A 13,230-nucleotide genomic window follows, 5' to 3' on the forward strand; every position below is an offset into this window, starting at 1 on the left:
AAAATCTAATCAAAATTAAGAAGAAACTGTTGTGCAAGTTCACGAAGGCTACCTGAGTCGAAGAAACAAACTTTTAATTCATATCATTATAAGTCTACTTAGAATTTCAATCATGGAACTTAAGTCTTAAATAAATTCCAAAATGACATGAATATGGGACTGTCACCCATGCACATTGATAGCAAGGTAAAGGAATAAATTGGAAAGGAAAAACAGTTTCAGACCAAGATATTATAATCCAAATAGGTGGTGCATTCAATGAAAATGCAATCTCCCTAAAGCCTGAAGATACAAATGATCGAAAATCTATGCCTAGGAAATTGCTTATGTCATGATGGTTTGTTATTCTGCTTAATGCATGTGAATAACATCATGAGAATATGTGTAAAACTATAAAGTCGATCTTAGACTCCAACTATAAGCTCAAATAATTAGTATGAAAATCTTTTGATAGCGGTAAATAATGATCAATCTATTTAGCTCATTGACATGCTAATAGCAAATGAGAAACATAGATATTTATGGAGGGGCTTAATTCTTACCAAAAGTACTCTGACTTTTCTAACAAAACGATAAGTCTGAAGTCCTAAATACAGCGGCAACACATGCATGCATTCACTGTTTTGGTTGGCAGATTCCCTGGTCCATATATTAACACCGGTTGATCATCTAAGTACACATGATGATCAAATAACAACATAACTTCTAAATTTAGTATTACTTATTTATTGGGTTGTAGACCTGCATATATACTCGGAGATATATATGTCAAATTAGTCTACAACAAAATGCACGTCGTGTCCTTTTTTGCCTTTAGGTTGCAAACAATACTCAATCAATTATTGAATTTTGTTACCTTTAATGTTGCAGAGAATTACTCTTCGTCCTTTGCTAGAATAGCAGCAATGTTGCTTTTCGAGTTGTCATAGCTGCGGTTCACCCGTAGCATTGGAAAAGCAATCTGCGATATCAATACCGAAAATAAAACAAGATTGGAAATATATTCATACAAAAGTAATACACATACCAACATCTACAACTTCTAAAAAAAAAGCAAATCAATGGTAATAACAAGATTGTTTCAAGTATCATACCTGAGCAAAAAATATTGACTTTCCACCATGCTACTGTCATTGAAATTACAGAAACATTATTAAGTAGGAGGAGGTAACAATAATGCTATTAATAGGGAATAAATTTATATTTTCATTTGAAGCAGGCTTTTCGCGTTGTACACAAAAAAAAACGTAACATGTTATAAGACTTGGTCAACGCCCGATCCTAAACTTGGCAGGTCTTCGGTAGAATTTGTATAAGAAAAGTTAGGTTTCCGGTAGAATTTGTATAAGGTTTATTTAATTTGTTTTTTTTTTTTTAAAAATTGAGGAGACCATAGAAAATTAAGAATAGATTAGGGAGATTTAAACAAATATGGGGAGGTGTTTCTAATTATTAGGACCTCTTCTTTTCTAGGAACCACTAATATTGCTTGGGTTGGAAAATAAAGCGATATGGTGAGGAGAGAGAATATCTTGAGAGCTTTATATATATATATATATATATATATATATATATATATATATATATATATATATAGACCTAATTCTCATTAACCATTGCAAGTAAAGTTGAAGTGCCTCTGAAATTCGCATGCGAAAAGATCCTACGCAAATATGGCACATTTCTATATAGAATGATAAAATTCTACGGGAGGAATAGTGTCGCCAACAGATTGATAAACATAAACACACCTTTTATAAAAAATAAGTAAGTAAACATAAATGCACCACATGAAAGTAATTCTACAGAAAACCAGTAAATCAAAGTCGAACAACATAAATGTAATAGGAACTCAAAATCAATCAGTTGATATAATTTTTTTTCATATTTTGACCATTATAGTTTAACAATCTCTTACAAGGGCAAAACTATGAAAACCACAACTGATTAAAAGTTTACTTGAAAAAAAACATTAAATATCCATAAATAACATAAATGCACCACCTCACCATCTTCGATGAACTACAACGACAACAAGAAACTCCCATCTCGATTCTGACATGAAAACTTAAATCCCATTCAAGTAAAGAACCATTCCTTGTGACCTTCAAACCTAGGACACATAAAGCTTCTTCTCCCTTTTGCAATTTTCTCTGCATCTTCTTATCATTTTTCCTCTCGGCCAATATTCCCGGACCTTTTAAGCAGTTTTTCAATCCTAACTTTATCTCTACTCTCAACCTGTCACCTTCCTAAACACTTTTTGTCATTCTTTATTTACTTTTTCGCATTAATAATTAGTATTGGAAGAAGCGGTTGTTAACTGAATTTAAGCTATCAAGAAGCATTTCAATAAGCTGGAGTCTTTGTTAAGCTATATAACCTGTGAGAAGTCTATTCAGAAAAATTCTCAATGTTCAATTTGCGGTATCCTTGAGACCATTCGAATTGAGTGAATTCAATCACCCATTTCCTTAAGCTCTGTGTAGAACCACGACCTCACCGGAGATGTCTAAATAGTATGCTACCTTAAGCAATATTAAGAAATGCATATATATGAAATAAATCCGGACAAATCATGGAAATGGATGGAAGCTAGCAATTATGATCTTAGGATGGGGTTGAAAGCTAAAGTCGACCAATAAATCCTCAATCTTAGCCTCTCACAATATTCCATTATTCCAATATTGTTATGCTCTTCTTTGAACCTAAATGTCCTTTCCCCAAGCAAAGATAATCTAAGTATACCTTGGCTCTTCCGGAAAAAATGGTAGTCATGCAAAACAAACCTGATTCCAACCCCCAACTTCATCACGGTGTCTGCAAAACAAAAGCCAAGAAAATCGTTTGTTCAGCCTATACAAATCTTCAACTTCTTGGCAATGGCTGGAGTTTGGGATCTGATACAGTGGTAACATATGGCAATTATTATATCTCGAACATCTGCCCAATCTAGGACTCGGCTTTCTGAAACTCCCCAAATTTGAACTTTCCGTCGATAGAGCCACTGATAAAGTAGCCATCATTAACAAGGTTGAATTGAATGCACGTCACTATAAACAAAAGCACCCTACATTAGAAGCAAGTCCGATTTGAGGGTTTTTTTTTTTTTTTTTTTTGAGAGAGTTTGGGGCGATTTTCTTTATTTTTTGGGTTCTCCGGACGTGTAAAATATGTTTTTTTTTTATTATTCAATCTGAGGAGACCATACTAAATTAAGAATAGAATAGGGAGAATTAAACAAATACAGGGAGGTGTTTCTAATTATTAGTAACTCCTTTTTTGACCCTTTGTATATATACATAGAAAAGTAATGATAGCGAGTAAAATCTATTGACTTTAGCTCTACTTTGTTGACTTTAGCTCAACTTTTAAAAGGATAGGGAGTCATTGGACTCTGCCTTAGACCATCTACATACATTTACATATGTACAAAGAAAATTAATATCAACCTACTTCTAGTCAAACCAATTAATATCTTAGTGATAAACACGTATAATTTGTTGACTAGGTTATTAAAGAAGTTTAAGCTTAGGGATTTTCCTCCTAAGAAAAACTAGCATGCAACTCAAGGCAAGAATATCACCATATAATCAAACCAAAAGAATTGCAAAGAGTGAAAGAATACGATACCTAACCGATTGAAAAACCGGATTACCATATTTTCCTCATTCTAGAAAAAATAGTTCCAAAGAACTGTAATTATGAACCAGCTCAAGACCAATTGGGTATCAAGCCTTATACCACTGAAAAACTCTTTGAATCAGCTATCCAACACAAGAAGCGGATTGCAAAACCGAGCTCTGAGCTGAAAGTTACAACAGTTTTCGTAACGAGTGACGCAGCTGTCAAAAAGACGAACTTTGACGTTTTTCTTGATAGAAATCTCATATTTGACTCCCACAAACGTAGGAGAAAAGTCTACAACCATATAGGGTTTGATAAACCACAAAAGATCAATAAATATTCAATCTTTAATTGGTTCCCCTAACAAAAACGAAATTATTAGAAAATTTCTAAAGTTATAACCCAATAACACAAACAATAACTCAAAGTAAAAGACTTATCTTTTGATTGCCATATTAAAGCACTCTCCTTTGTTCTACTACGAAATTCTTTCCTTAAGATTGTTAGAATATTTTTATTAAAACAACAACTAAAGAAGAACGAAAAGAAAAAAAAAATAGTAGCAATGAAAGAGACAAGGACAAAGAATGGCGGGAATAACCAAAGGCGGATTAGGTCATCCTTAAGGAAAGATTTTGCCCCTTCCAGTGGTGCAGAAAGGCAGCAGTGGTGTCTTCCTCAAAGGATTCAATAGTTAACAGCAGTCTGACTTTGCATTAGAACAGACTACCCTCTAGAACAACAATATAACTCTCTCTGGCGGCTACAGGAAGAAGAGAAGAAGAAAAGGACCGGTTTGAGTTTCTGTTTCTCTGAGTTGAGTTTCTGATCAAGTCTCTTCTCTCTATGAACTCACAGTCCTATTTATAGAGAGTAGGTCGGTCTCCTAAACAGATAAGGAAGAGAGACCAACTCCTAATAGAACACTGAAACTTGCTGGTCAAACCACTACCCACAATAGTAAGCCCAAACCCAAGCCCAAACCCTACCCGATGTGGTGGATAACCAATGTGGGACTATCTACTATGCACTAAAGTGGAGAGAACACCCTTTGTTCATCTCCTCCACTTTGCACACACACACTAGTATTTAAAAATGCACAAAAGATTCCAACATAAACTACAACAAAATCACACATCCCCTAAATGATTCTTGGCGGTCCATTTGGGATGTCTCTTGGTTTAACTTTTATGACTAGTACCATAATACAGATTTCTTAACACGAAAAATAAAGTGATAGGATAACCATCGAAAACCAAGCAACCAACATAACCACATTTGGAAGAGGAACCAGCCAAACAGAGTCACAGCCATTGTTGACAGGTATTTGCATATCTCTTGTGAGGGTGTGAGGCAGTCGACACTTAAAAAAAACCAATACACGAGAAGAGCTATCAGTTTTACTAATATGTATTACATCAACTCAAAGGGTTTTCTTCAAGAACTCGAGAAGAAAAGCAAGGGTCTGTAGCTTGTTGCAAAAGCACCCCATTAGAAAATGGAACACCATGGCAGGTTCCAAAGAAGAAAAGAGGTAGCCCACTAACTTAGACTAGTCTTCAGTCTCCACCACCAGTTCAGACCAGATCACAAGCTATCTATGGTACTACTCATCCAACTACTTCTTAATGAAGCTGATTATAGGGTTTTTACTGATATCTCATGCATGATTCCTACGATATGTATAATTACACTATACCACATGCATAAAATAGCACAGCAGAAACAGAAGATCGTACCTTGGTCACAGCTTTCAATTGAAGTTCCAAGCTTTGATCTATAGGATAAGATGATGTTCTTGGCACACTCAAGATCTTCTTCTTCTCAACTTAGCTAGAGTCAAGTTCCAACCACGAACGGGAAGCAACCTTTGTTCACGAACCAAGAACCAAGAACTGACAATGGCTAGCAATGGAGGTTACCACCTATGGAATCTCCACGAAAAACTAGTTTCTTCTTTAGAAAGCGTTGGAGGCCACCATTAAAGGGAGAGAGAGCTTTTCTTGTTTTTGGGATGATCAATATGTGAGGGGTGGGGGGTCTATTTATAGAGCTCTCCCACCTCCTCAATATTGGATAGGATAGAGTCTCATACTTATCCAAAATCGGCTAAGGATAGAGTCCTATACTCATCTAATATTGGCTAGGATAGAGTCCTACACTCATCCCAATACCTGGTGGTTATCCTTATCTTGGTGGTTTATCCTTATCTTGGTGGGCGTTTATCCAGCCTTATTTCCAACATCTCCCACTCGCCCACATTGGCGAAGAAAGTTTCTAAGAGAAGTGTTTAAGTAGAATGCTCAGCCATTTGTGTGTCTCACACGGCAAATGGTTCGTGTGACCCTAGCACACGTATCATGATATCTGTGAAGTAGCAAGTCGCAATGAAAAGCACGACACAGTGATCTTAAAGAAGACGAATACGGAAACCTAATATCCAAAGAGTGTGTGTATACCCCAAGATCTGTTTGTTTTATCACTTTGACAAATAGCACTCATCCCTATGAGTCCATACCATAAAGTCAAAAATGTATCACATGATTAACAATTATCATGAATTGTCCTGGCCAGGTAGAATCCCAGTGATTGTGTGATAAACTTTCAGTTCTTTTACCCTTTGCACGCAAGTCATTGTCGTCAGAATTCTACCAACTTCCCAATATGCATCCAGTCAGCCTTTTAGTAAGAGCTTGTGGGGAGCAAACCAAAGTTACGAGTAGTCCTCTTATTTTCTTGACAAGGTCAAAAGTTCAAGGAGGGTACCATTCGATATGTCTTAAACAAAAAACATATCAATAGAGCTCATATAGCAAGAATTTTTTAGGGATATTTATTTTCTTGCTCTCAGGTGGTCAACTATACACATGTTGTGTGAAAACATGTCATGGCAAGAGTATATAATTTTTTTACTCAGCAATAGATATCTGTATGTCCACTCATACCATGCAAGTGTTGTCATCCCTAATGACAATTCCAAGGATACTTTGCTCCCACTTGGCAACAACCGTTTGTAGGTTTAGACATTATCTTCCCTATGAAGCCTGTTTCTTCTTATCTAATTATAAGAAGGGGTATGACTCAACACTAGGTCCACCCTTCCCATAAGGTTTAGTGACTTGTCAAGCTAAACTCCCATCATAAAATGGAAGTATTTGTTCATGTGAGTGAACCAGTCAACCCTACTGACATACATATGAGATGATAAACAGTATAATGAGAATGCAATCGATCTGGAAAGAATGCACGTTTATTCATTAAACCATCAAAGTGTTCTTAGCATAATCACATCCTCTTTAACCCAAGCATTTTTACATATGCAAGGAAGAGTTCCTTTGGAATAGGTTTGGTCAGTGGATCCACAACCATCTGATTAGTGGATATATGTTGTAGAACCACTTTCTTCTTCAGTATCATTTGTCGTATGTAGTGGTACTTTAACTTTATATGATTGGTTCTTCCTTGGTATTTTGGATCTTTAGCATATGCAAGAGCAACCATGCAGTCAGTCCAGATGTGAAGTGGTTCAGCAGCTCTTGAGAACACTGACAAGTGTTTGATGAATTGTCTGAGCCACACAGCCTCCTGTGTGGCAGAGCATCATGCAATATACTCAGCTTCAATAGTCGAAAGTGCTATGGAAGTTTGCTTCTTGCTACTCCAGGATATAGCACCTCCATTCATTATGTAGGTATATCCTGAAGTTGACTTTCTCTCATCAAGGTCTCTAGCCCAGTCGGCATCGGAGTACCCAATCAGCTTAAGATCTTTCCCTTGGTAGACAAGCGAGTAGTCCATGGTGCCTTTGAGATACCTCATTATCTTCTTGACAGCCTTCCAGTGTGCGACCCCAGGATTTGTTTGGAACCTTGATACTAACCCAACTGCATAGCAGATGTTTGGCCTTGTACACAATATTGCATACATAAGGTTTCCGACAGCGCTTGAGTATGGTACATTTTTCATAGCCTGAGTTTCAGTAGGATTCTTGGGAGATATTTTAGAACTCAAAGACTCTCCTAGACTTACTGGGAGATCCACTTGCTTGCAATCAGTCATGTTGAATCTTTCCAAAACCGTTTGGGCCGATCCCGAGTTATTTTAACTTCTAAGACATAACTAGCTTCATCCATGTCCTTCATTTCGAAGTTTAATGACAACCACTCCTTAGTGGAATTTATCAATGCCTTGTTGTTACCTGCTAACAAAATGTCATCCACATATAGAGATAGAATCACAAAACCATTTTTAGATGTCTTGACATATATGCAATGGTCCTCATTTACCATTTTGAATTTGTCTTGAAGCATAGCTTCATGGAATCTTATATTTCACTATCTAGAGGCCTATTTTAAACCATATATGGATCTGTTCAGTTTACACACTTTGTGTTCCTGACCCTTGATTGAAAAACCGGTGGGTTGATCCATATAGATTTCCTCTTGCAATTCTCCATTGAGAAAAGCAGTTTTGACATCCATCTGGTAAAGTTCTAAATCTAAGTGGGCAACCATTGACAAGAGGAGACGTATGGAGGCAAATCTCACTACTAGAGAAGGTGTCCTCATAGTCTATTCCTTCTTTTTGGGTGTAACATTTTGCAACAAGCCTGGCTTTGACTTTGTCTATGTTCCCTTCCGTATTTTTCTTGATCTTGAGAACCCACCTGTTCCCAATAGATCTCCTGTTTGGAGGTAGATGAACTAAGTCCCATACTTTGTTTTTCTTCATTGACTCCAATTCTTCCTTCATAGCTTCCATCCACTTACTTGTATTGGACCCATAAATAGCCTCCTTGAACGTTTTAGGTTCATCAGATATTTCTGTAAGTGCATTGGTCATATTTATCTCCCTTTCAATCTCAAACCGACATTTGGGGATATGGCCTCTAGCACTCTTATGAGGTTGGGATTGATCAATCAGTTGACCAATGCCATTGTCACTGGAATCAGGGTTGATGAAAGTTTCATCTTCGCCTTGTTCAACAACAGTTATAAGGTTGTGAACTTCGTAAAGTTGTAGATCCTTATCAACCTCACCCCTCATTGAATATTGATCCTCTAAGAATCTGACGTTACGTGCTTCTATTTTTGTGACATGCCCTTGAGTATCCTCCCCTAGGAAGACATACCCCTTAGAAGTCTCACTGTATCTTATAAAGACACACTTCTTTCCAGGAGCACTCAACTTCCCAAATTCTCGATTTTGAGAAGTGACAAAGGCTGCACACCCCCATGGTCTAAGGTAGTTCAAAACGGGTTGTCTACCAGTCCATAGTTCATAGGGTGTTTTGTCAACAGATTTTGAAGGAACTAGGTTAAGTATGTGCGCAGCCATTAACAATGCATCACCCCATAATGAGATGGGCAAGTTAGCCTGAGCCATCATAGATCTAACCATGCCTAGCAGGATTCTATTCCTTCTCTCAGAGACACCATTCTGCTGAGGGGTATAAGGAATAGTTAGCTGTCTGGCTATACCCTTATTTTCACAGAGTTTCTTAAACTCATCCGAAAGATACTCACGTCCGCGGTTAGTTCTTAAGGCCTTTATTGTCCTATCAAGTTGATTCTCAACAAGGTTCTTGTACTTTTTAAAACAGTCCAAGGCATCTGATTTGTGAGACATCAAGTACACGGTCCCATAACGTGTATAGTCATCTGTGAAGGTAATGAAATACAAAGCCCCATGCATTGCTGTTACATTCATTGGTCCACATATGTCAAAGTGAATAAGTTGTAAATGATAAGTTGCCCTTTGGGCTTTCCCAAAAGATTTCTTGGTGGCCTTTCCAGCAAGACAACTTTCACAGGTTTCCATTTTAACAGAGGTTAAGTTACCTAACAACCCTCCCCTTGCTAAGCGGTCGATCCTACTGTGTCCAATATGTCCTAGTCTAGCATGCCACAATTGGCAACCAACCATTTTAGACATAAAAACTTCAGTTTGTGCTAAGTGTAATGTCATAAAAGAATTCATTAAATAAGCATGACCTATCAAACTGTTATTTAAAGATATCTCAAACGAGTTTTGGAAAAAATTAAACACATAGGATTCTTGAAGTAATTTCAAAACTGATAAAAGATTTCTCCTAATTGAGGGTACAAAAAGTACTTCTGCAATAAGGATGGATCTCCCACTCGCAAAATCCAACCTACAAGTGCCTGTGCCCAAAACATCAGCTACACTTTGGTTTCCCATGTGGACTCTCCAAGTTCCTTGTGGAAGTTTCCTGAAATCTTCAAATAGGGACCTATCTCGACTTAGTCACTACTGAATCTACAATCCAATATTGTGATGAATCAGACAGCATGACAATACTTAAAGTAAAACTTGCCTCAAGAGAAGGACATGCCCTAGCATAGTATCCCATCTGATGACAATGGAAGCATTCAACACTAGTCATGCCTATCAACTTCCTAGGTTTCTTTTGCTATGAGTCAGGTTTGGCCTTTTCCTTGCCTTTCCCTTTTCCACTTTTCTTGTTCCAAGGAGCCTTCCTCTTTTTGGAGTTGATAACATTTGCTTCAATTTGAATAGCAGGCTTTTCATTGAGAAGCCTTTGTTCCTCAAGCTCACATTTCCTCTGCACCTGTGCAAAGTTTGTGATACTGTTGTCATGCATCAAGATAAGACAAAATTGTTCCCAAGTTTTAGGTAAAGACCTAATGACAGCTTGAATTTGTTGTTCATTTGACACGACCTGTCCTACTTGGGCTAACTCAGCAACCATGTTCCTCACCATCGTGCAATGTTGTGTCATAAAGGTATGGGGTAGCTTGATAAATTTATCAAAGCTCATTTGTAGCCTCCTCAGTTGTGTAGTAGTCGTACCCCCAAGGTCCGCCTTTACTGCTTCCTATAGCTCTTTAGCCGATCCAAGGCCATCATACCGCATCATGAAGTCATTCCTCATGGTGCCAAGTATGGCAATTCGGGCAACATTATCTCTACTTGTATACTCATTATACTTTTTAAGTGCAGCAGTATAAGCAGCTTGTGTTAATCCTTCAGCGGTAGGTTCTGCTATTGTCTCAGTTATTATGTCAATGACCTTCCTATCTACTAGAATTAGCCTAACTTTCCTATACCAAAGTTCGTAATTCTTATCGTTTAACAAGTCCTTTTCAGGTAGCATGGTAAACGGGAATTTTCCATCGGGTGCCATTCTATCAAGTTTGAATTCCAAAAATAAGATACTACGAATAAGAATCATCTCTTAAAATAAATCGAAGTAATCCACATTTTTACATATGAGATGATCATGATAATCTACTAGCATGATTCTAGCCATTAAATAAAATCAATGCATTTGACTATTAATAACATAGAATATGCAAAAAAATCTACTACTTAAATTTCCATTTAATAAAACATACAATTTTATTTACATGCAATAGTAAAAATCCAGATTTAAATAATTAATGCATGGTAAAAATAAACATCCTAATGTTAATTTTTAATCGTGAAAAAATACATGTGAAAAATTCTAAAATTTCTAGAGAAAATAATCTCAGAAAATAAATTTTCGTGTAAAAATTTCTAAGGAAAAAAAAATCTTAGAAAAAATTTCCACAAATTATTTCCCATAAATAATTTATTTTGCAAAAAAAAAAAAAAAAATTTCTAATTAATTATAAACAACCTAATTATTTAAAAATTAATTAAAAGATTTTGAAAAAACATAGTTTTTCAAAAAAAAATTGTAGATCACAAGATCAAAACTACAAACAAAAATATGCAAACCATGGAAAACCTGGCTCTGATACCAATGTAGGGTTTTTACCGATATCTCATGCATGATTCCTACGATATGTACAATTACGCTATACCACATGCATAAAATAAATAGTGAAAACAAAGATCGTTACCTTGGTCACAACTTTCAATTTGAAGTTCCAAGCTTTGATCTACAGGAGAAGATGATGTTCTTGGCACACTCAAGATCTTCTTCTTCTCAACTTAGCTAGAGTCAAGTTCCAACCACGAACGGGAAGCAACCTTTGTTCACGAACCAAGAACCAAGAACTGACAATGGCTAGCAATGGAAGTTACCACCTATGGAATCTCCACGAAAAACTAGTTTCTCCTTTAGAAAGCGTTGGAGGCCACCATTAAAGGGAGAGAGAGCTTTTCTTGTTTTTGGGATGATCAATATGTGAGGGGTGGGGGGGGTCTATTTATAGAGCTCTCCCACCTCCTCAATATTGGATAGGATAGAGTCTCATACTTATCCAAAATCGGCTAAGGATAGAGTCCTATACTCATCTAATATTGGCTAGGATAGAGTCCTACACTCATCCCAATACCTGGTGGTTATCCTTATCCTAGTGGTTTATCCTTATCTTGGTGGGCGTTTATCCAGCCTTATTTCCAACATCTCCCACTCGCCCACATCGGCGAAGAAAGTTTCTAAGAGAAGCGTTTAAGTAGAATGCTCAGCCATTTGTGTGTCTCACACGGCAAATGGTTCGTGTGACCATAGCACACGTATCATGATATCTGTGAAGTAGCTCTAAAATACAGCATATAATACATATACATACACAATCCAGAAGGCAGTTAGTTCCTCCACCGAGGCGCCTTAACTTCCAACAACTAATACGACATTCTTAAGTACAATAAGTAAGGCAGGTAGTTCCTCCACTGAGGCGCCTTAACTTTCCACTAACCACACAACAAACCATACGCATAATAAAAAGGCATTTAGTTCCTCCACGAGGCGCCTTAGGTTCTAACTAAACTAATAACCAGCCAAGCATATTCTATACTTACCTCATTTCATGCTCAATTACAGAGTGGGTCGTCTCTGCACAAGTAATTAGTTTGACCCACCCTTCTGTAAAACCATATACAATCATCTATCTAAAGATATATCACTAACCAACATATTACCATAATTATATTAATTAAGGCTTTCTTTGCGTGTCCTTAAAATCACGTCGTATCTATGTCTTACCTAGTTTCCCTGGCTACCACAATCGCTTCCCAACGCCGAACATGTACATCCACATGCCTCCCTTCACATAATGAACCACTCCGTGCGTAACACCCTGAGCGGGATGCCACACACCAGGTAACCCTCACACGAAAGCCATTATGTGAGTACTGCTACTATTCGGCATAAAATATCGCACGTCTCGTGCTAATTTTGCGAACGGAATAATCAAGCCACCATTCGCTACGCCAGAAGGGCCATTCAGATTCACTGAAACGCCCGAAGGGCCAATCATATCACATACACCCATCTCAAGGGCCAAATCACATGAGTTGTGGTAGCTAGGTTCTAGGATTTTCGTTACGTAATTTATTCAAGTGTCATACATTTATATCTCAGAATAATTCTTATTCTATCTCATTCCAGTGCTCAACGTTTCTCATTATAATACAATCCACATTATCACGTGCCAATACTATTCATTGCACGATATCCAAGCATCTCTATATCAAAACTCAAATATATTTTTATTTCACGTGCCAATCCTATATTGCACTACCCCATATGGAATATTTCCAGCCTTCGTAAATACTACGATTCATTTAAGTAGCAACTCGTAATAATAATCAATCATGAAATGTATTCGTTCAATATATTTATGTGAA

General features: G+C 37.1%; 1 protein-coding gene and 1 long non-coding RNA gene across 4 annotated transcripts; both read right to left on the reverse strand.

Annotated features, from left to right (window-relative positions):
• Positions 1-492: 492 nt before the first annotated feature.
• On the reverse strand, positions 493-2,051 carry LOC147523685 (uncharacterized). 3 transcript variants are annotated; one of them, XR_015196749.1, is made up of 4 exons: positions 2,010-2,051; positions 1,095-1,127; positions 857-961; positions 493-639 (listed from the first exon to the last, which is right to left on the reverse strand). It is a non-coding gene; the product is annotated as an uncharacterized LOC147523685 (long non-coding RNA). The 3 variants fall into 3 exon arrangements; XR_015196747.1 differs by having other exon boundaries at positions 494-639; positions 1,095-1,124; XR_015196746.1 differs by lacking the exon at positions 2,010-2,051 and having other exon boundaries at positions 499-639; positions 1,095-1,370.
• Positions 2,052-7,227: 5,176 nt separating this feature from the next.
• Positions 7,228-7,593, reverse strand: LOC147523686 (secreted RxLR effector protein 161-like). Its single transcript, XM_086571992.1, has one exon. It carries the CDS (start codon positions 7,591-7,593, stop codon positions 7,228-7,230), a length of 366 nt encoding a protein of 121 aa, XP_086428118.1.
• Between the last annotated feature and the right edge of the window lie 5,637 nt (positions 7,594-13,230).

This window comes from Coptis chinensis, chromosome 1 (assembly GCF_015680905.1).
Source record: "Coptis chinensis isolate HL-2020 chromosome 1, ASM1568090v1, whole genome shotgun sequence".
Lineage (NCBI taxonomy): Eukaryota > Viridiplantae > Streptophyta > Magnoliopsida > Ranunculales > Ranunculaceae > Coptis > Coptis chinensis.

Bases quoted from the DNA above. Each gene is read 5' to 3' on its own strand.
- LOC147523686 (XM_086571992.1), bottom strand. From the start codon at position 7,593: ATGAAAAATGTACCATACTCAAGCGCTGTCGGAAACCTTATGTATGCA.